At 38.0% G+C, this 20,895-nt stretch overlaps 1 protein-coding gene across 2 annotated transcripts in view; it reads right to left on the bottom strand.

Moving 5' to 3' along the window:
- Cped1 (cadherin like and PC-esterase domain containing 1) overlaps nucleotides 1-20,895 on the bottom strand; it is a 252,245-nt gene that overhangs the window by 27,345 nt on the left and 204,005 nt on the right. For both annotated transcript variants that reach the window (XM_090333210.1, XM_090333211.1), the window contains exons 17-18: nucleotides 19,213-19,330; nucleotides 10,907-11,043 (exon numbers count right to left, since the gene is read on the bottom strand). In XM_090333210.1, coding sequence (XP_090189336.1) covers nucleotides 10,907-11,043; nucleotides 19,213-19,330 — 255 coding nt within the window. The remainder of the gene's footprint in view (nucleotides 1-10,906; nucleotides 11,044-19,212; nucleotides 19,331-20,895) is intronic.

The raw sequence follows: 20,895 nt of genomic DNA, 5'->3' as shown, positions 1-20,895 counted from the left end.
TTGTCAAGATACAGTTCTGGGAAGAGCAGTTTTTTAAAAGAGGATTATTTTATTCTAAGGCATTTCTACTCATGAAAGTTGGAAAGAAAAAGTATAACTATTATGAAAATATAGCTGTGATTTTTTTTAAATAAAGAAACTGATATTCCAAGAGGTGAATTGGTATTTCTGACAAAAAGAAACATAACTTGAAAATGCAAGTTTTTAGAAGTGCCTAGAATGCAAACAATATAATAAATTAAAGTGTGGGTTCTGCTTATTCACATGACTCAAATTCAGGTTTGTGTATTCCAGATTACACAAATTTGCTGAATTTTGGGGAGATAATTTGTTTCAAAGAACAATTTTGATTTTAAAAGGTCTGAGTTATCACAACTGTAAATGCCTATTAAAACATTTATAAAAACAATATACTTTAGTAAGAATATGTCACTATCATAACTCGTTTTTCTTGCTACCAAAGTCACAAAGATTTTAAGAGCTCAGGGATATTATGAATTCTGGAAACAAATCCAGATATGCACTAAGTACCAAAAAAAGTGCCTTTCTTTTTCTCTACTTGTCTGTTTTCTTTGTTAGACTATTGAATACTTTTGTCTGCCATAAAAGTAGATTTTTAGTGGATAAATTGAGGAATTAAAACTTCTCTGCTCTTTTATGGATTGGAAGTATGTTTTTATGAAATTTCACTTCTCGGAAATAGTTAAAGCTACTTAGAAAAATGCATTTCAAATTAAAATAAATTGGAAGTGGCACAAATGTTCCCAAATGGTTCATTATATTCTCTTCATTTTTTTAATCATTGGGTTTGGAATATGAATACATGATGATAGGGAAGATTTCATGACAGCAATCAAATAAAAGTTATGATGGCATTTTTGGAAATGTAAAAGATGTGTAAAAATATATTGAAAGACAATAGTCATTTAAACAATGGTGCCATGAGAGTATTTGCTTTCTATAATAAAATGAACATATATTGTCTTTTTCTGTTAAGAATGAAGAAAATCACCAGTTGCAACAACAATAAGCTTATTTTGCTTAAAATATTTTGAAAACTAGCCAGGTGAGATGATTTGTGTTTACAGTCCTAGCTACTAAAATAAAATATATTATTAATCAGCATAATAAGCTTCATTTCACTTTACGGAAAACAGCATTTTAAGATTTAAATATTGAACAAGTATCGATGATCGTATTTTAGATGACTACAGCAATTGGTTGACTTTTTTTTCCCATTCTGCACCATTTATCTTCTGGTCTTGTGATAGTTTCAGGTGAGCTTGACCTCTGGGAAGGAACACAGACATCTGTGCCATGGACATGTTGTGAGAGACAAAGCAAGAGGCAAAGATGTGTTTTTAAGAGCAATCTTCCATTCTACATGCAGTTTAACTAGTAGGTGAAGTCCGGCCTTTCTTTCCCCACATTTATTTTATGCCTATGTAATCCATTTAAATATACTAGGGCACCTTGTCCCCTGGGTTCAAGCAAAACCTTGAGCTTGCTTATATATTGACTTCCTTATATTTTAGCAAGAGACTTAGAGACATTTGTTATTTATTAATTTATTGCTTGCTTGCTGGTTCTGGGGCTTAAACTCAAGGGCTGGGCTCTCTCCCTGAGCCTCTCTATGTTCAAGGCTAGTGTTCCACCACTTGAGCCACAGTGCTACTTCCATCCTTTTCTCCGTAGTTTATTGGCGATGAAAGTTTCATAGACTTTCCTGCCTAGGCTGGCTTTGAACTGTGATCCTCAGATTTCAGCCTCTTGAGTAGCTATAATTACAGGTGTTGAGCCACAGGCATCCTAGTTGAAATTTACTTTTTTTTTCTTTTTTGCGAGTACAGGCTTGAGCCTAGGGCCTGAGCACTGTCCTTGGGCTTTCTCAAGGCTAGAGCTCTACCACTTGAGCCACAGAACCACTTCCGGCTTTTCCTATGTATGTGGTTTTTGTGCAAGCTAGGCAAGCACTCTACCACTAGGCTAAACTCCCAACCCCTTGAAATTTACTTTTAAACTTCAAGTTTAACCTTCAACTTCAATTATTTTTATTGTCAGGCATATCTCCACTCATACTCTGTGTATTAAGTGGGACAGATTATATGCTTTTGCAAACAGACATGGAAAATGACGAGTGGCTCAGATAAAACTGAACTTTGTCTCTTAAAAAAATAATGCACTTGATCTTAAGTAGATGTTTGTGTGGAGATAGATACAAGGATGTCCTTCAGAGGCTTAGGATGGTTAGAGAGTGGCCTCTTACCAGTGGTTAGGAGAAGCAGAAGGAAGTGGAAGGAAGGAAAAGAGAGAAAACAGAATTCCCACTAAAATACCAGCCCTGCATCAGCAACCATAGCGGATCCCATTTTATTGATTAGAACTCAATCACATGACCACACACATCAAGGGAGGCTTGTTCTAGGAAGAAGAATTGAGTTTGATGGACATTGAGCTAGTCTCCACCACATTTATTTTGCCTGCTCAGTCTCTTGGAGGAAGACTAGAATTTATATCCTTCCACCTGTGAATTAGCATAGGTGGGGATTTATAATCTTTATGATGTACATGATGACTTGTCAGGAAAGGCCTTTCTCTGTGAAGGTTAATAAGACCTATTTGTTGGCGAAGACACAGTCAAGACCTGGGGAAACTTTGGGTTTCAATGTATGATGAAAAGAATTTTATTCTATTTTATTTCATCCTGAATGAAGAGGAATGACAATCTTCATCATGTGAAAGTTTCAATCCACCACAGTTCTCTAGTCATCAAAAGTAGCTAAGACACTGTTCCAAATTAAATCTTAACAGAGAGAAGAAAAGCAAAAGGCTCCATGATTATCTGGGTTGAGTCAATATAGAGATAGTAAACTGGGAACAGAGTTTATTATTTAAAAATTATTTTACTTCTTGCATTTTTCCTCTTTTGTAGTATCTATCCTTAACATTTGAAGAAGTGGATTTATATTTGCTACAATGAATGTACATAGATGTCAACACTCAGCCCCGCTAAGACAACCCCACAGAAACATCTAAGAAAGCAGTACAGTAAGAGTTCATAGGTCCATTATTCCAGGTAACACTCACCTATGGTGAGCTTTCCCTTTAACAAAAGCAAGCTGAGGGCGAGTCCTATTCATAACAGTTAGCTCAGCACAAGCACAGCTTCTATGTTTCCAAAGCTTCACAATGACTCTGAGGAGTCGCAAGCTGAGAGGTTCTCACAAAATGAATAGTCATTTCTTAATGAGGACAGGGTTGGTTCAGTTGTAATATGAAGCTGAGACCCATCAAACAGGTAATTAGACTTAGGTCATGATGCAAATCAACAACAGCATCTTTCCCTGAAATGTAATATAGCTATAATGACTGTTTTCCAATCATGTATTTTAATTAAATTGACAGCAAAATTGCTGTTTGGGGTACAAAACAAATGCAAGTTTGAGACTTAAGCAGCTCACTCTCGAATGTGCAAAAATCAGCCAAGAAAGAAAAAAGAAAGGAACTGTATAGGTTTAGTTAAGCATGCTTCTCTGTCTGTTGCCATTTCATATAAGTTCATTGATTTATTGAATGCTGGGGTAAGACACATGTACAGGCCATCTGTTTTTCATGACACTGAAGCATACTCTGCTCTTTTTATCTACCCCCGATTATGGAAACTAACAGGCAGCAATGAATTATATAGCCGTATTGGAATTTATATACTGCTTATGACGTATTATAATAAAGTAGCCACACAAAAATTTAAACACTTTCATACTGAATATACTTTTAAACTTAAAATAGGATTTAAACATTTAAGTTCAATTTCCTGTTTTAACAGCTAAGTGTAAGAATATTTGGCTAATACTGTCTTTTCATATTTCCTTTTCTTAATTACACTCTTCTTTCAGATATTTTACTACATAACTAAATACTTAACTATTTTCAATTGATAAACAAAATAAGGAATTGATTAGGAGCCTGAACATTTTCAGTTGTAGATTTTGTTTTCATAAATCTAAATTATTTTCCATGCATTTATGGGGTGACTACAAAGTTAAGTATCTCTTCCATCAATATGCCACTCTGAGTTTAATAAGTAAGAGGTGGTTATCTATTTAGAGAAGTGCATGGAAGTATAATTAACAATCTAGCTTTACCGAGTGATTTTGCTTCTTTCAGTATAATTATATATCATAAAATTTATCTCTCTCTCTCTACCTATCTATCTACACTTATAAATGAAATAATTCATATATAAAATTAGAATTTACAGGTTGTCATATATCTGTTCTCCAGTTTGTTGTAGAAGTGAACTACACAAGTGATTTTGCTTTTTTTCAATATAATTATATATCACAAAACTATCTCTCTCTACATATCTACACCTATAAATGAAATAACTCATATATAAAGTTAGAGTTTACAAGTTGTCACACATTATGCACAGCAGAAATAGCTTGTTTTGTTTAACTTGACAGCTGGTTTTATCTTTCTTCTCATTAACCTTGTTGGTGCATGAACTGTGCACATGTTGGTCTCTATGAGACTGACGCGCTACCTACTGCGCTAACGAGGCACCTTCATGTTGGTCTCTAATGTTCAATAAATACCACAGATTTAGTAGCTAAATTTCTTCAAATTAACATTTGAAGAAATGAATTTTTTTTGCTACAGTGAATGTACATAGATGTCAACACAGCCCAGCTAAGACAACCACATGGAAGCATCTAAGAAAGCAGTACAGTAAGAGCTCATTTGTCCATTCAGCTTCAAATGCTAGCAAGCATAGTTAGGGATATTGGGTGAAGTTACTGGGAACTTGATCTAGCTACTTTCAAATCTCACCTGATTTGTGTTTGTTACACATGTGGGCTTGCATTTCCAACTATGGTCTTGGCATTTATCAATGCAAACAGTAAGAAAAAGGTGGAAATGGTCATAAAACCAACTTAAAGAAATTCAACTGAGCAAAACGACCACTTGGAGATTCTAAAGGAAGCATATTATAGTATGAAAGCCTAACTTTACATTAATCATTCATGACCTGGTCATAACCTTTAAATTTGATTCTTTGGAGAAATCCAATTTAATTTAACATCTTTCCAAAAGCTTAAGGCTTCTAGAATTTGGATTTAATTGTCTTTTTTATTTTTAATCCCTATATATTTGACCTATTTAGGGCAATCAAAACGGAATTGCCAAGAAGAGAAAATTCTGAACCTTCCTGTTAAAAATCTAAGATTTTCATATTAATTTGAAGTCTTTTTTAATTTTATTTTTATTATCAGGATGGTGTATAGAGGGGTTACAGTTACATTTGTAAGATAGTGAATACATTACTTTTTGAACACTTTTACCCCTAGTTAGTCAGGTTACCAGAAGTTACACATTTAGCTATGTGCTCTTTCCTATAAAATCTGAGATAAACATGTAAACAGAAATTCCTGAAAAGTGAGCATCTTGGAATTATATCATGCTTCCTCATCTGCCAAACCACCAAATGTTCATTCCCACAGTTGCAAGAAGTAAAAGGAAGTACTAGAGTTGGGTAATGGATACTATTGGAGAAAAAAAATGAAGATTTTTTTTATGATATAGAAATGAGGAAATATGCTTTTCATGTAATACTCATTATGGACTATCTAAGGAATAATGTACAAACACTGCTTTTGACAGCCAAGTAAATACTGATTTTAATAAAATGTTTTCTAATTTTTGAAAACAAAAAGATTTTTTTGGGGGGGTCATAGGGCTTGAACTCTGGGTCTGGGCACTGTACCTGAGCTCTTCAGCTCAAGGCTACCACCCTACCCCTTGAGCCACACCACCACTTCCCGTTTTCTATTGATTAATTGGAGATAAGATTCTCACAGTCTTTAGTGCCCAGACTTGCTTTGAACCTTGATTCTCAGATCTCAGCCTCCTGAGTAGCTAGGATTATAGGTGTGAGCCACCATACCCAGATGAGATTCTAATTCTTTTTCTAGATGAAACTATTTCAAAGTAATGGTGTACACAGATCACCTCAACTTATAAATGCTCTTCTGCCCAGCTGCCTTCTGCCTAGCCACTTTTCCAGATCTTCCCCCTCTGGAGCTGGTATCCATCTCTAAGCTTCTTACTATTGCTGCTAGCATGGCTGTAATCCCAGCTGTGGAAGATAATGGTTCAAAGTCAACCCCAGCAAAAAGTTTGTGAGACCCCTATCTCAGCCTGTAGCTGGGCATGAGAATGCAGGATATCCATCGGTGAGCCTTATCACGATATATAGGAATGGTTGTTTCTCTTGATTATTCTTTCATCAGAAATCTAGCATTATGAAGTATCCTGTAAGTAACCCATGATCAGACCTTTACCTCAACAGATGATAAATGAACTAGGGAAAAATGAAGCATGGCCAAAGTTATGACTTCTATTCCAAGCTTAACTTTGTTAATGGTCACTGGGCTCTGTGGTAACATGTTGGTGATAATAGATCCTGTGATGTTTCTGATGGGGACGGGGGACTAATCTGGTGAGTTTAATGAATAAAATATTGCTTTACTGCTTGTTAGGTGCTGGTAGATCGATCCTACCTTTAAAACTAGTTCCAGAGGGTCATAATTAAGTCAGCCCTGGTATGTACACACACACACACACACACACACACACACACACACACACACACACACAGATGTTTGCAAGGTCTCACCTCAACCAGCAGATGGGCATGGTGGTACATGCCTGTCATCACAGCTATGTAGGACAGAAAAAAATACAGTCCAGGCCAGTTGGGACAAAAATAGAGACCCCCTATCTCAAAAATAGCCAGAGCAGCAAAAGGACTAGACTTATGGTTCAATCAGTAGAGCATTTGCCCTACAAGACTAAATCCTTGAATTCAAGAACTAGTAATGCCAGAAAAAATTACTTCATCTGGTAGGATCTGAACTGTGTAGCTCAGACTTCCTGATTGATAGTCTTGGCTCTTTGTACTTCATTACCATTCTGCTCTCTTTATAGCAAATATAATGTGTTTTCTTGAACATTTGATACAACAGAAAAAGAGGCAACAATATCATCATTGAATGTAATTAAAAATGCAGATGTATTTATATACTTGATTTTATGTTTTTTTAAACATAGGTCTGCTTTATCATTTATTTGTCTTTGGAGCAGGAGAGTAATTATAAGAAATTCTAGGTGGTAGTTGGGCGCAGTGGCTCATGCCTCTAATCCTAGCTACTCATGAGGCTGAGATCTGAGGACTGCGGTTCAAAGACAGCGTGAGCACTAAAAAGCCTGTCAGGCTCTTATCTCTAATTAACCACCAAAAAACCAGAAGTGGAGCTGTGGCTCAAGGGGTAGGTTGGTAGCCTTGAGAACAGAGCTCAGGGCCAGCACCCAGACCCAGAGTCCAAGCCCCATGACTGACAAAAAAGAAAGTAAGGAAGAAGGAAAGAAAGAAAGAAAGAAAGAAAGAAAGAAAGAAAGAAAGAAAGAAAGAAAGAAAGAAAGAAAGAAAGAAAGAAGGAAGGAAGGAAGGAAGGAAGGAAGGAAGGAAGGAAGGAAGGAAGGAAAGAAAGAAGGAAGAAAAGAAAGAAAGGAAGAAGGAAAGAAGAAAGAAAGCAGAAAGACAGACAAACAGACTAGGTGGAGTGAAAACTTTGTAATAAATGATAAAAGTTTCAGGATCATTGGCTGTATTTTTATTGTTCTCATGGAAGAACAAATGTCCTGGGTAAAATTTTGCCTCACCTACTCCAATTCCTAAATGAAGTCTTCAAGTAGGTGTTGTGTTCAACTGTTAATGTTTACACATCTACCTCTGTGTTATGAAGCCCATTAAGAGAGGTACCTACAATTCTGAATACAAAATATCTCTGTTAGGCTCTCCCATCTTGGCATTTCCACTGGTTCTCTGCCTGTGGTGATTTTGCCCTTATTTATATCTACTCATTTGTGGTATTGCAAAACCCAGGATCTCATGCATGCTAGTAAAGTACTCTACCATTAAATTGTCCACCCTTCCTGAAAAATAGAGATTTTTTTAGATGGATTTTCACACGTTACAAAGCTGAAAACAATACAGAAATACTTCAAAAAATCTTTTCTCATGGTACCATGCTGGCTTTCTTACTGAAGCTGGCTTCATGGGCCTCTGACTTGGGTAGTCGCATAGAGCCCATGCTTGCCAATGTTCTGTGTGTGGTTTATGAATACACTAGTTCTTGAAATTCTTAGTAATTTGTTAATATAGAATCTCGCATTTTTATCATGCACCCCTCCTTCTCCCACTTCTACCTATGCATTTATTCCTACCTGTTTGTTACTTTCAGAAGTTTACTCTCTGTGTAATTGCATTTGTACATCTGTATTAGTTTTTACATAGCTGGATATATTCTATACCTGCTTGTTGGATATTTTCCATTAAGCAATCTCTATTTCCCTAGTATCCATAGCTTTCTTTCAGGCATTCTCCATATGGCTGTGAGATGACTTTTTTTTTTTAACTTCTTCTGGTTAAGCCACTCTTCTGCTAAAAATTAGCATTTAAGTAAACAAATCAGACTCTATGGGGGTCAATGAAAGAGTAATGGAAGATGTCTCTCTGAGCATCCTGGTCTGCAAGAGGCCTACAGATTAGGAGAGACCCAGTTCCTTGGCCGAGATCCTCAGACCTTTGCTAAGCTGACAATTAGTTGGTTTCTGCTAACCTAATCTAAACATGGGTTTTGGTCTTCAGATTTTATAACACTTCTCTTAAAGAAAAAATGGGTGGGGGGGTCATTTCTTTTTACTATTGCCTTTTGTTTTATTTTGGTTTGGTATTTTTTGAACTTTAAATTTTTAAATTGTAATTAATAGAAGGGTTACAGTTATAGTCTCCAGATAGAAGGTACATTACTTCACAAACATTTATACTTCTGCTCATATTTCTGTCCCCATTCCCCTCCCCACACCCCCTCCCCTCCTCTTGTTTTATCCCCTTCCCTTTCCTCTTTCAAGTAAACAAATAAATGTATATACAATATGCCAGATAACGATTTACCATTCCCTTTTAGAATTGTTAGTAATCAGTGCTAGCAGATAGTGTCATGAACTACATGTTCCTGTCCCTTCCAGATTTATATGTTGAGATGGTAATTTCCAGTGTACTTGTGTCAAGTGCAGCCTTTGGGAGGTAATCATATTTAATAGGTAAGTAGTGCAAGGAAAGCACAATGATGGGACCAGTGTGCAGACCATATGAAAAAGAGATTGATGTACTTTCTTTCTTCCTGTCATGTGGAAATAGAAGCTTCCAGACCCTGACTGTGGTGATTTCAGAATCCACAGCCCAGAACTATGAAAAACAGACATCTATTGCTTAAGCCACCTACTTTTTGGTATTTTATTATTGCTAAACTAAATAGGATAAAGGAAGGTATTTAACTTCCTACAAAGTGAATCCAAAGTAGAAGGTTATTGTTTTACAGATTAAAAGAATGAGCTGGAGAAAAAACACATGTCATATCCAAAAGAATACAGTGATGAACTAAACAGCCACTGCTTCCCAGATTAATTAATAGACTGCAGCATCTCCCTGGAATATTCTTTAATATTCTAAATTCTGAGAACTTCATAACATTTGGAGTTTAGAGACATCAAGCTGGTGTGGCAACATCTATTGTCAATGATCCCCAGTTCTTAGAACAGGGTCTACATCCAAGGTAAGGACACTGGACTGTTCATGTTGGTGTTAGAAATGCATTAGTCATGAGTCTCAGCCACTCAGAAGCACCTGTGATGACCAACAAATTACTCAATCTCTCTGGACATTAATTTTCTTAAGTAGAAGATAGATACCATCATATTAAAAATTGTATGGAGCAATGAGATTATAGAAGTGATTAGACACATTCCCTGACCCCACAGACATTAAATTTTGGTGAGATTTACTATATGAGAATGTTTCTAAATAGCTCGTTTCTTCCTTTATCCTATAAAACAATACTAATATAATTTTACCATTACACATATTCTCAAGCATGAAATTGGTGCTTTTCTATTGAAATCATGAAGAAGTTATCTACCTTCTGTTATTCTCAAATTAACTTTTATTAGAAAATTCCAACCCATGTTTTAAAAAATTTAATACCATTTCAGGAAAAAATGAGCTCTTGAAATCAGGCTTGCCCAGCTTACATACACATATCAGGAAAGACATGCCCATCTAATAAAAATACTTTGAAAGTCTGGTTAAGATTACTTACTTGATATTAACCAAGCATCTCAGTCTATGTGCCCATTTCGTATATCTGAGAGTTCTGCTGGACTCTATCTAGTCAGAGCATGCCTAGCAAGAAGACACTGCAAGTCCAAGAAATCAGCTTAGAAGCCTCACTAAAGGGAAAACCAGCCCAGTGAGGCCCACGTGAGACCTGCCCAGGAATGTGAGAAAACATCAGCAAGGTTAGAGAGTTAAAAACAATGTCATGCATTTGGTAAGCTCTAATAGTGAGTCTGGCATGCAAGAACATTGGCTTTCTTGGCTGAGCTACAGATCTTTGTTTCAGCAGTGGTGTCTGCTAGAGTCCTAGAGCCCCAGATGACAAGGCCAGCTGCTCTGAATGACCAACTGTGAGTTGACACAGCAGGCTCTTACCAGTTTGCGCTGTGAGAACAGCAAGGAATTGGTCAGCACAGAACACAGCTTCAATTTCCTCCACCATTTGTCACATTGACTGATGTAGAGGGAAATCAATATCCCGAGAAAGGATTATTAAAGCTCTTCTATGATCATATCCACACATATTTCTAAAATCCAAGGTGCATTGGGTTAGTTTTCCTCTAAAGAGTAAGAGATCGGAAATGGGTCTAGCAGATGCAACTGTCTAGCTTTTAGTGCTACAGGTGGCAAAACCTAAAGACTCGACTGACTGGATCTAGAACCTACCTTCCTCCCTTCCAGGCACTGCTGGAGTTGAGGCTTAGTTAGGATAGCATGTTGGCAATTGTGGGGCTGCCAAGTTATTTCTCTCCAGTCACAGGTCCGGTTGTCAGAACAGCTTAGGCAAGGCACAATCCACTGACCTGGAACAGATGGCAAAACTTCCATTGATTAGGTATATACTGGTGAAACAGTGCTTTGCAAGTAGCTTTAGCACTCAGTATATGGTACACCACTGTAGCAATACTGTGAGAAGATATGATCTTATCGTATCAATCTAGTGAGCTCATGCATGGCTTCCTTCCAACTAAATAGAAAAGATTCATATAGCATGGATTCAACACAATGCATTTATAATGACATCACAAGTATAAGTTCTGTTACTTATATGGAACCATATACTAATTTTAAAAAAAAACCTAGGTAATTAGATACCACTCAACCATCACTTACTTTCATCAGTACATTAAGCATGTCAGTAGGATCAGAGTACATTAAGAGCCTCTCAAATCATCAGTGGCTTTGAATATTAGTACATTTTTAGATTTTTCAGTACAATAACATATATATTCCTTGCTCTAAAGGGATTTAAGACATTAAGAAAACTGAGTATTCCAATGATATACTATTTTGGAAATGAGTTATTATTTCTGAATTTGATTGCTGGTCTTTTTGGCACAAATCTTCAGCCTTTTCTTTTCTTTTCATTTTTGTGCCAGTCCTGGGGCTTGAACTCAGGGCCTGAGCACTGTCTTTGGGCTTTCTCAAGGCTAGAGCTCTACCACTTGAGCAACAGCACCACTTCTGGCTTTTTCTATGTATGTGGTACCAAGGAATTAGACCTGGGTCTTAGTGCATGCTAGGCAAGCACTCTAGCACTAGGCCAAACTCCCAGTCCTGTCTTCAGTCTTTACTACCCATGTTCCTTTTGTTTCCTATCTATTTCGTGTTCTCACATGACCAGTTTGAGGGTGGAACAGAATAATGTATGCAAAGGGCCTAACATAACTGTTATATTTACCTTTAGTGACTGGCAAAGTTTTACCCTGTTATGAAGAAAGTCCCTGGAGTGTTATGAATTTTAGTTGGTAGAATTTCTACTGTCAGGAAATGAATATGGTCAATTTTATATTCAGGAACCACAGAGGTGTCGGACTTGTATATGAGAGGGCTTGTGTCTGTGGGAATAGGTATAAATAATAAAATATAAAAGGGAATCTAGTTTATAGCTTTTACTAACTGGCCAAAGGAAAAAAGTGTGATCATGAATAGAAAGTGAGTGAGGTAAAAAAAAAAAAAGTGACAGGAGATGAGAGGATTGTGAATTGCAGGAGGGAAGAATTTGTGCAACAGACCCACAGCAGCAGGCACATTGTCAACTGAAGCAGAAATACAGGACTGTAATTCAAAAGTAACACAAGTGTATTAATGGCTTCTTGTACTTTGCTTTTTGAATGTGATGAGAATATCAGAAAAGTGCCTTCCAGTAAGTTCATTCTACACAGTTTTAGCAATGACAAATGACACTCCATTTTTACCCACACAGGTCACTCTCCTGTATTTTAACTAAAGACATTGAGCATCCATCCTGTTGAGGTGTTAGGTGCTACTGGTATTAAAATATCAAGATAATTAAGAAATAACTAACAGGTCTTATGACACTCCTGGATGCCAAGAGTAATTTCAGTGATTGGATATCTTTGCTTATTTGATTTAAGCCTCAGAACAACCCTGTTATTGTCTTTTTAGCTGCAGTTCAGAAAGCTTAAGTAATTTATTGACTTCTAACAAGGAGGTGGTATAACCAGGATTTAAGCTTAATGACATCTACAGAGCCCATAGTCTTAGCTGTAATGCTGAGCCTTAGCAATTGATAAGTCAGGTTCAAGGGTGACAATGTACATGTGTAAAAATAATTATAGCATTGTAACAGGTGACTTATAAGTGAGCACAAGTATTTGGTAGTCAAAAGCCACATAAATCTGAACCCTGTCTCTTCCAAGTGACTGTGGGGATGTTATCTTGATTGCATCATAGTCAGAAAGCTTTGTAAAATCCCTGTGCTCAAGCTAAAGAAGTTAGAATCACTAGGCATGGGACGTGAACCTAGGTGTCAGTGGTTTTCTTGATACTTTTCTGATGATTCCAATTAGTAAACACCCAAAGTTGCAATTTATTGTCTAAATTAAATGGAATATTTTAATGTAGTCATGATTAAATATACTTTTAAAATTATCTTTGGGTAGCTGTACAAAGGAGTTGCCATTCAACAAAGCAGTTTTGTTTGTTTGTTTGTGGGTTATTGGGCTTGAGCTCAGCCTGGGCACTGTCTCTCAGCTCTTCAGCTCATGGCTACTGCCCTCTCCTTGAGCCAAGCCCCACTTCCCATTTTCTAGAGGTTAATTGTAGACAAGAATCTCAGGTCCTTTTGTGCCCAGGCTGGATTTGAACCTTGATGCTCAGATCTCAGCCTCCTGAGTAGCTAGGGCTACAGGCATGAGCCAACAAAGCAGTTTTTAAATACAGCGCGTCTTGATCCGTGTCACCTCTTTCAACATACTCACCCATTCCACCAAACCTGCACCTTCGCTCACTCTTCTTAATTTTGTAGAATGTACATTGAATTATAAACTGCATTCTCCCCTTTCTTTTCATTTGTCTACCCCTCTTCTTTGATCCCATTCCCCCTTCAAGTACCTGTTTCTTGGTGTTTATTTCATTGAAATTTTGGCTTTTTCAGAAATGACACTATTTGATCTACCCCATGGCTCTATCGTATTTCAGTCACTACCTTTGTATACATTTTCATGCCACCTAATATATTTACTTGTATGTTCATACACCAATGTTAGCTTCCAATTTTAGTTTTAAAAGAAAACTATATGCAGCATCTGCCATGTACTTGCTATCTAGCAGATGGTCAGTAGCTTTTATTCCATGTTCCATGCCCAACTCCAAGTAAGCTGCAATGGTTCAGAATGAAGTGAATGTCATGGTGGCAAGTTTGCTGGATGCTTCTATGAAGAAAATGATATATACATACAGGGCTTTAAGGACAGATAAAATTCAGAGATAGTTTTCTATGAGGATGAATCCTTAGAATGAAGGAGTGGATCTGACAGAAAAAATGACAGAAACCTGACAAAGAACTGATAGGATTCTGCATAGACCGTATCCATTGAGGAAAAAGTGAAGCTGTTAGGTGAAATATATTTCCAAAGTGTTCATAACTAGCAAGTAGCAATATTATTAAAATAAATCTGAGAGAAGTTCTGATTTGTGAATGGCAAAGTGAAGATTATCTTGAGTGTCTGTTTCTCTGGCCAAGTCACTTTTGTAATTTCTCCTTTTTGTTCCAAGCACCTCTTTGTTTTCTAATGTTGCTTTGATACACATGATTGTTGATCAAGAATCTACCTTCTCCAAACCCTCACTTGGCCTCTTCCAATACTGTTTGATTCAGATACAGCCTAAAGTTAACCTTCATTGATATTAAGAAAATCCCCTGGAAGAAAAGGCAGCATTTTGTTCACCAAACTTTGCAGCCACTGGATTTGCATAATTATCTCTGTTGGATTCAGAAGGACTGTGAGCTTGTCCTTCCTACTCTCATGTCTTACAGATTAAGAAATCTGAGGCAGAAGGAGTTAAATGGACTATGAACTGGTCATGCGATCATGGCAGATCTATATGGAATCAAGTCTCTAATTTGTTGATGCTGTTATCCCGCTAGGCTAGATTAGCATAAGATCCTAAATTGAAAATAAAATATGTACAATAGCTTCTTTGGTACCATTAGTAGGAAAACCCACAAGCTGGTTGTTGTTGTAATGATTTTTTTCCCTTTATTTTAAAAAGCAGAATTTATTCAGAGGGCTCATGTGTTGGCCAGGACTATGTTTAAACAACTGTTGCTGATTTTCTTTTTAATGGGATGATAGACTATGGTAGTGCCATAAATTTTTTTTTTCCCGTAAGTCTCACCAGATCCCAGAGTACACTCATCCTGTTTGTACCAAGGACCCTTATATCTCCTATCCTTGCTGACAGCTCATTTTTGCATGTGGAGGTCCTTCTTGGGCCCTTGCTGCTAAGTATGAAGAAAATAAAGGTCAATAGTAAGACTCAAACATGGGTGTAATTAATATGTGGGCATAAAATCGTATGAATATAAAAGATGCCTGATTTGGTCTCTGAAGACTAATGGTTCTACCACTAGATATTTATACCATCATAACTTGCCTTTTGAGAATTTATTTATTGAGAATTTCTACTGCTGCTTGAAATAGCCATCTGCATAACATTTGCAGGACTGAAGTTTCTGGCATTTTGAGTGACATCAGTTCTTGACTAAAATTGTCCAAAAAGAGGGATATAAATTCTGTGTTATAAATTTAAACACTGAATGAATGAATCAAAGTTATGCCTTCTGAAATAGACTCCAACACATGTTTTGAGGAATAATATTCTAAGGAATTACACTAACATGTATGATAGATTATTTTATTTGTAGTTATGGGTATATGTGGAATGCTAGTTAGATTTCAGTCATGTAAGTGGAGTAGATTGGGTAATAACAATTAAGAAAAAGTCAAATATTGTGATTGAGGGGCTACAATGAAATACAAATCTGTAAATATTAGCATCAATTCTTGGCTTTATAGTGTCAGAAAATAAAGTGGCTTTTGTTAAAGATTTTAAAATCCATATAGTTAATATTATAGTTATTAGAATATTGTCATAATTTATTGCTAAAAAGAAAGCATGGTGAAATATTTTCAATATTTACTTTCTTTAAAATGTAACTTGTGTCAGGTAGTGGTGGCTTACAGCTATAATCCTAAATACTCAGGAGGATCACAGTTTAAAGCCATCCTTGGAGGGGATGTACATGAGACCCATCAAAAAGCCAGAAATGGAAGTATAGCATAAGTAATAGAGCACTAACCTTAAGCAAAAATGCTCAGGGACAGTGTCCAGGTCTAAGTTCAAGCCCTAGTCCCTGAATTCTGGCATCAGGACCAGTGAACACACACACACACACACACACACACACACACACACACACACACACACAATGCAATTTGGGTTGTTGAGCTGTTGTTTATTAATTTTCATTCAGGGATCCCAATTAACATATCTTCTTTCTCAAGAATAAAATTATTTTTTCTTGCTGAGAGTTTGGTCTAGTGGTAGAGTACTTGCCTAGCATGCACGAAGCCCTGAGTTCCATTCCTCAGTACCACATACACAGAAAAACAAAAACAAAACAGAATTATCTTTTCTCATATTTGTCACTGATTGTATCTTATAGTTTAATTATTTAATCAAGTTTATAATAAAAACAGACATTCAAAGTATATTAGCTACTGTTGTTGAAAAAGATATTTTCATATCAGTATATTGTCTTGCAAAAAGTATAGATCCTTGAGGCTGAGTGTGGGGCACATCACATCAGGGAGATGGAAACCTATGCTGTAGAAAAAGAGGCCTAACTCATGGCCCAGTGCTCATTTCCTGGTTTTGGGATGGCACTTGGCTGAGATGGTGCCTGCTACCTAGTTGTTAGGCATGGCTGTGGTTTGTGATGTAAAGTAAGGCTACCTCTGGGATAGCTCCCCCCCCCCCTCGCTTTCCCCTTCTTTACCTATCTCCCAACCCCCCCCCCCGCCCCCCGCCCCCCCCCTCCTGCTTGTCCTGGTCGGGGCGTGTCCTCCCTATCCCCTATCCCTCCTGCAGGTTGGTGGGAGGGACTGAGGACTAAAAACCCCCAGCAGATGAGAATATATGTCAGTGGTAGAGTGCCTGTTTAGCCCGTGGGAGACGTTGGGTTCAAATAACTATAACGTGCTAATAGGATCAGTCTGTTCGGCTGTGTAAGCTAAACTTAGACATTCTAAGCAAACACATCCTTCTACCTAACTTCAAAAGCTACTTGTCTTTTTAACAGGACAGGATTCTGCTACCAAAGAAAGAATTATCTTGACAGCCAATAATACTCTCTGCAAAATTGTAGTCCTGACCTCCCTGAATAACTCTACATGTGCGGATCTTTTGGAGCCATGAGAGGAAAATTTCATCCAGTGACTATGTCCCTTCTGTTCAATATCATCAGTGGAAGGGAGAGAAGAGTGTGGGTCTTCAGTAACCTTACTTAGTCATATATTATACACTGCAGAATGAACAAGGGCAATCCAAGCTCTGGAGAAACATCTAATCTAGGGAAGTCATCAGTAAAAATGTATGGTTCAGGCACCATTGACGTAGTAGTACACGCACACTGTGATATATGTACTGATACTCCTGTATTTGTATAGTACGTCAATTATAAAACTTAAGGATAAAAATGATTAGATAAAAAGGAAATGAACATACATTTTCATCTTTACTGGCTTTCCCAACATTGGATTTCCCTGTGTTGTGGCCTCCCCATACTGGATGATCAGAGGGAAAAAGACAGGGAGAGGGAGAGGGAGAAGGAGAAGGAAAAGTAGGACAGGGAATACAGTGGAGAAAGGCTCCCTGGATGAACAAGATGCAACCTCAGAAGATGAGATGATAGGAATAGGACTTTCGTCTGGGATGATGAGTGCTGAAAAGAACCAGGAGCCCTAAGGCAGCCTGATCAGTTCAAATGGAGGGAAGGAGGCTGAGAGGGGAATGAGAGAAGTGGAAAAGGGCTGGAATAAGAGGACTTACATTTGCAAACTTTTCTGGAAGAAACTAAACTTGTGCCATATTAAACCCATGTAATCAAGTAACAGCAGGTCTGCTAGTCTATAACAACCTTTCCTTCAGGGTCTAGACACAGAGATAGCATGTGCAGAGCTGGATGGACATGATCACACACTGAATGGGCAAGGAAAAGCAGCCACAACACAGGAAATCCCACAGTCATGAGAGTGATTGTCAAATAACTTTTGACTTGGTGCAGTAGGAGAAATACAATTCAGTTGTTTTATGATTGTCATAATGGTTATCTAATTTAGAAAAATCGAACTGGATATATCACCATGTCCTTCGTACATTAACAGCATGTCTCATTTAGCAGAGACTCACAAATCATACCACCTGACACACCATAATGAATAAATCCCTCCCCATGCACTGACTGGAATTTATTATTTAGAACACATGACATGAACAGGGACATGCCCACGTTTAGTAACTGTGTGTGCCAAATTGCAATTTGCCCTGCTCATTTGGGAGATGCATTTCCCATGCAGCAATAGTGTGAAGTTCATGGCATAGGGAGAAGTGGCCCTGGGTACTTTCTTTAGAGGAGGGGAGGCCTGAGATCAGGAGGGCGGAACAGTAACCAAGTAAGTAGCCTGGAGAAGATGCTCCTTCCTGTTTTATCACTTTGGATGGAATATTTAGTCCTAGTTCTGGCTTGACTCTGTTATCTCCACTGAAACAAGACTGCTGGGCAAGAAAAAAACAGGGAATGAAGAGAGTAGCACCATAGAAGTCTCATTCCCAGTCACTTGGGGCCTAGGCAGGATTTAACACTGTAATCTGATTTTGATGACTTAATTTTCCTATTTTTTTTGCCAGCCCTGGGCTTGGGCTCAGGGCCTGAGAACTGTCCCTGGATTTTTTCTCAAGGCTACCACTTGAGCCACAGCACCACTTCCGGCTTTTTGCTATGTATGTGGCACCAAGGAATCAAATCCGGGTCTTCATGCATGCTAGGCAAGCACTCTACCACTAGGCCAAACTCTCGGCCCTTTTCCTACTTCTATTAATGATCGCAATACAGGGTGACATTAATGGTTATACCTATGGATTGTTTGAATTCAAAAAGAGTCTTTAAACATGAACTTGTATCCGTGAGAGTTCTTTGATATTTATTTTCTCCCTAGTATGTGCAAATTATGGTATCAAGTGAGTTGATACCATATGAACAAAGCACACTGTCCTCATGCAACTGATATTCCTGATGGAATTTCACACAGTCAATCAAATATGCAATTAATTATTTAATTGACTCTGATTGTGATGGCAAAAAGCACAGACTGCTATGAAATATATATGGTAACAAATTAAAAGCATAAAGAAGGTTCCCCACAAAAGTGACTTTAGGCCTGCATCAGTGGATGAAATATTAAGAAGAGAGGGAAGAGGGAAAAGATTTCGGCTAATCAAAGTGTTTCAAATGTTGAAACTCTGAATTTACATTCATCATATGCATCGCAGTTCACACAAACCCCTGAATTTTTTTTTATCGTAAGAAGAATAGATGAAGTAAGTATACACTTATCTATTAAAGAAGTTTGTTTAAAAGACATGATATCCAATGTAATAGTCACCTTTCGTGTCCCCAGATGGGCAGCTCTCTAGATCAGGCTGTGAAATGGCTTCAATGTAGTCTGAAGAAATGGGTTGCAATCCACAGGCTTCGTCCGGGCGAATCAACAAACCACAATCCTACAAGAATGACAGAAATCAGTTATTATAGTCATTAACCTGATGATATATGTTCACAAAATATTTTCTGGGATAAATAACCTTTTTTTGTTTTCTGAGACAGATTCTTGCTCTGTAGCCCTGTTAGGCCTTAAATTTGCCAATACTCCTGTCTTTGCATGCCAAATGCTGCAATTATAGGCATTTGAAGCACTCCCTGAACTCTAATAACTTACTACTGACTCATTACTAGCTAATATTAATAACTCACTAAGCTGTGATAACCCTTGTGGACTGTTTCATTTCCCTAACTGAAGGTGCCCTGAATTAGCTGTCTGATATTAAGTCACTTGGTCTAATCTCATTAGACTATGGTGAAGGGTGGAGTGAAGGCAGGAAAAGCAAATGAATCAAATCATCTCTATTACTGTGAAAGGCCACATAGTACACACAACATCCACAACATCCACTTTCCCTGTCTCTTCTTCCTCCTCTCCCTTTTCCCCTCTTTGCTTCCTTTCCTTCTTTTCTCCTTCTATGTCTTTCTGTCTCCTCCTCCTCCTCCTCCTCCTCCTCCTCCTCCTCCTCCTCCTCCTCCTCCTCCTCCTCCTCCTCCTCCTCCTCCTCCTCCTCCTCCTTCTTCTTCTTCTTCTTCTTCTTCTTCTTCTTCTTCTTCTTCTTCTTCTTCTTCTTCTTCTTCTTCTTCTTGTGGGTCACAGGGCTTGAACTCAGCCTGGGTGCTGTCCCTGAGCTCTTCATCTAAGGCTACAATACTACCCCCTTGAGCCAAACCCAACTTCCTGTTTCTAGAGGTTAAATGGAGATAAGGGTCTCAGGTCCCTTTGTGCTGGGGCTGGCTTTGAACCTTGATGCTCAGATCTCAGCCTCCTGAATAGCAAGGATTACAGTTGTGAGCCATTGTGCCTGGCTCCTCCCTCTCTCTTCCCTCCCCTTTTCTTTTTTCCTCCCTCCATTCCTTATTTCCTTCCTACCTTTTTTTTTGAGGGGGGGAGTCCTGGGCTTGAGTCCAGGGTCTGACCACTGTCCTTGGGGTTTTTTTTCATGCTACTTGAACCACAGCACCACTTCTGACTTTTTTCTATATATATGGTACTGAGGAATTGAACCTGTGTTTTCGTGCATGCTAGGCAAGCACTCTATCACTTGGTCAAACTCCCAGCCCCTCTTTCCTACCTTCTTTCCTACTTTTCTTTCCCTCTTCTTTTCCTTCTCTTTCTTTGTCTTTCCTTCCATCTTTCCCCTTTTTCTCTTTCTCCCTTTCTTCTTTCTTTATTCCTTCCTTCCTTTCTTTTCCTTCTTCCTTATTTCTTTTCCTTCCTTCCTCCCTCCTCTCCTCTCTCCCTCCCTCCCTCTTCCTTCCCTATCTCCCCCTCCCTTCCTTCCTTCCTTCCTTCCTTCCTTCCTTCCTTCCTTCCTTCCTTCTTTCCTTTCTTTTTTCCATTTCCTTCCTCGCAACTTCTAAGTCTCTAGCTTTGGTGATTACAACATAGACCTAGGAACGAGCAGATGTATAACAGATGCTGATACCACATGGCTGTAGGAAAAGACCAACTTGAAGAGGGTTA

The sequence above is a fragment of the Megascapheus bottae genome, chromosome 5 (genome assembly GCF_031878675.1).
Source record: "Megascapheus bottae isolate mThoBot1 chromosome 5, mThoBot2.hap1, whole genome shotgun sequence".
Taxonomy (NCBI): Eukaryota; Metazoa; Chordata; class Mammalia; order Rodentia; family Geomyidae; genus Megascapheus; species Megascapheus bottae.
This window is presented reverse-complemented; position numbering and strand designations above follow the sequence as displayed.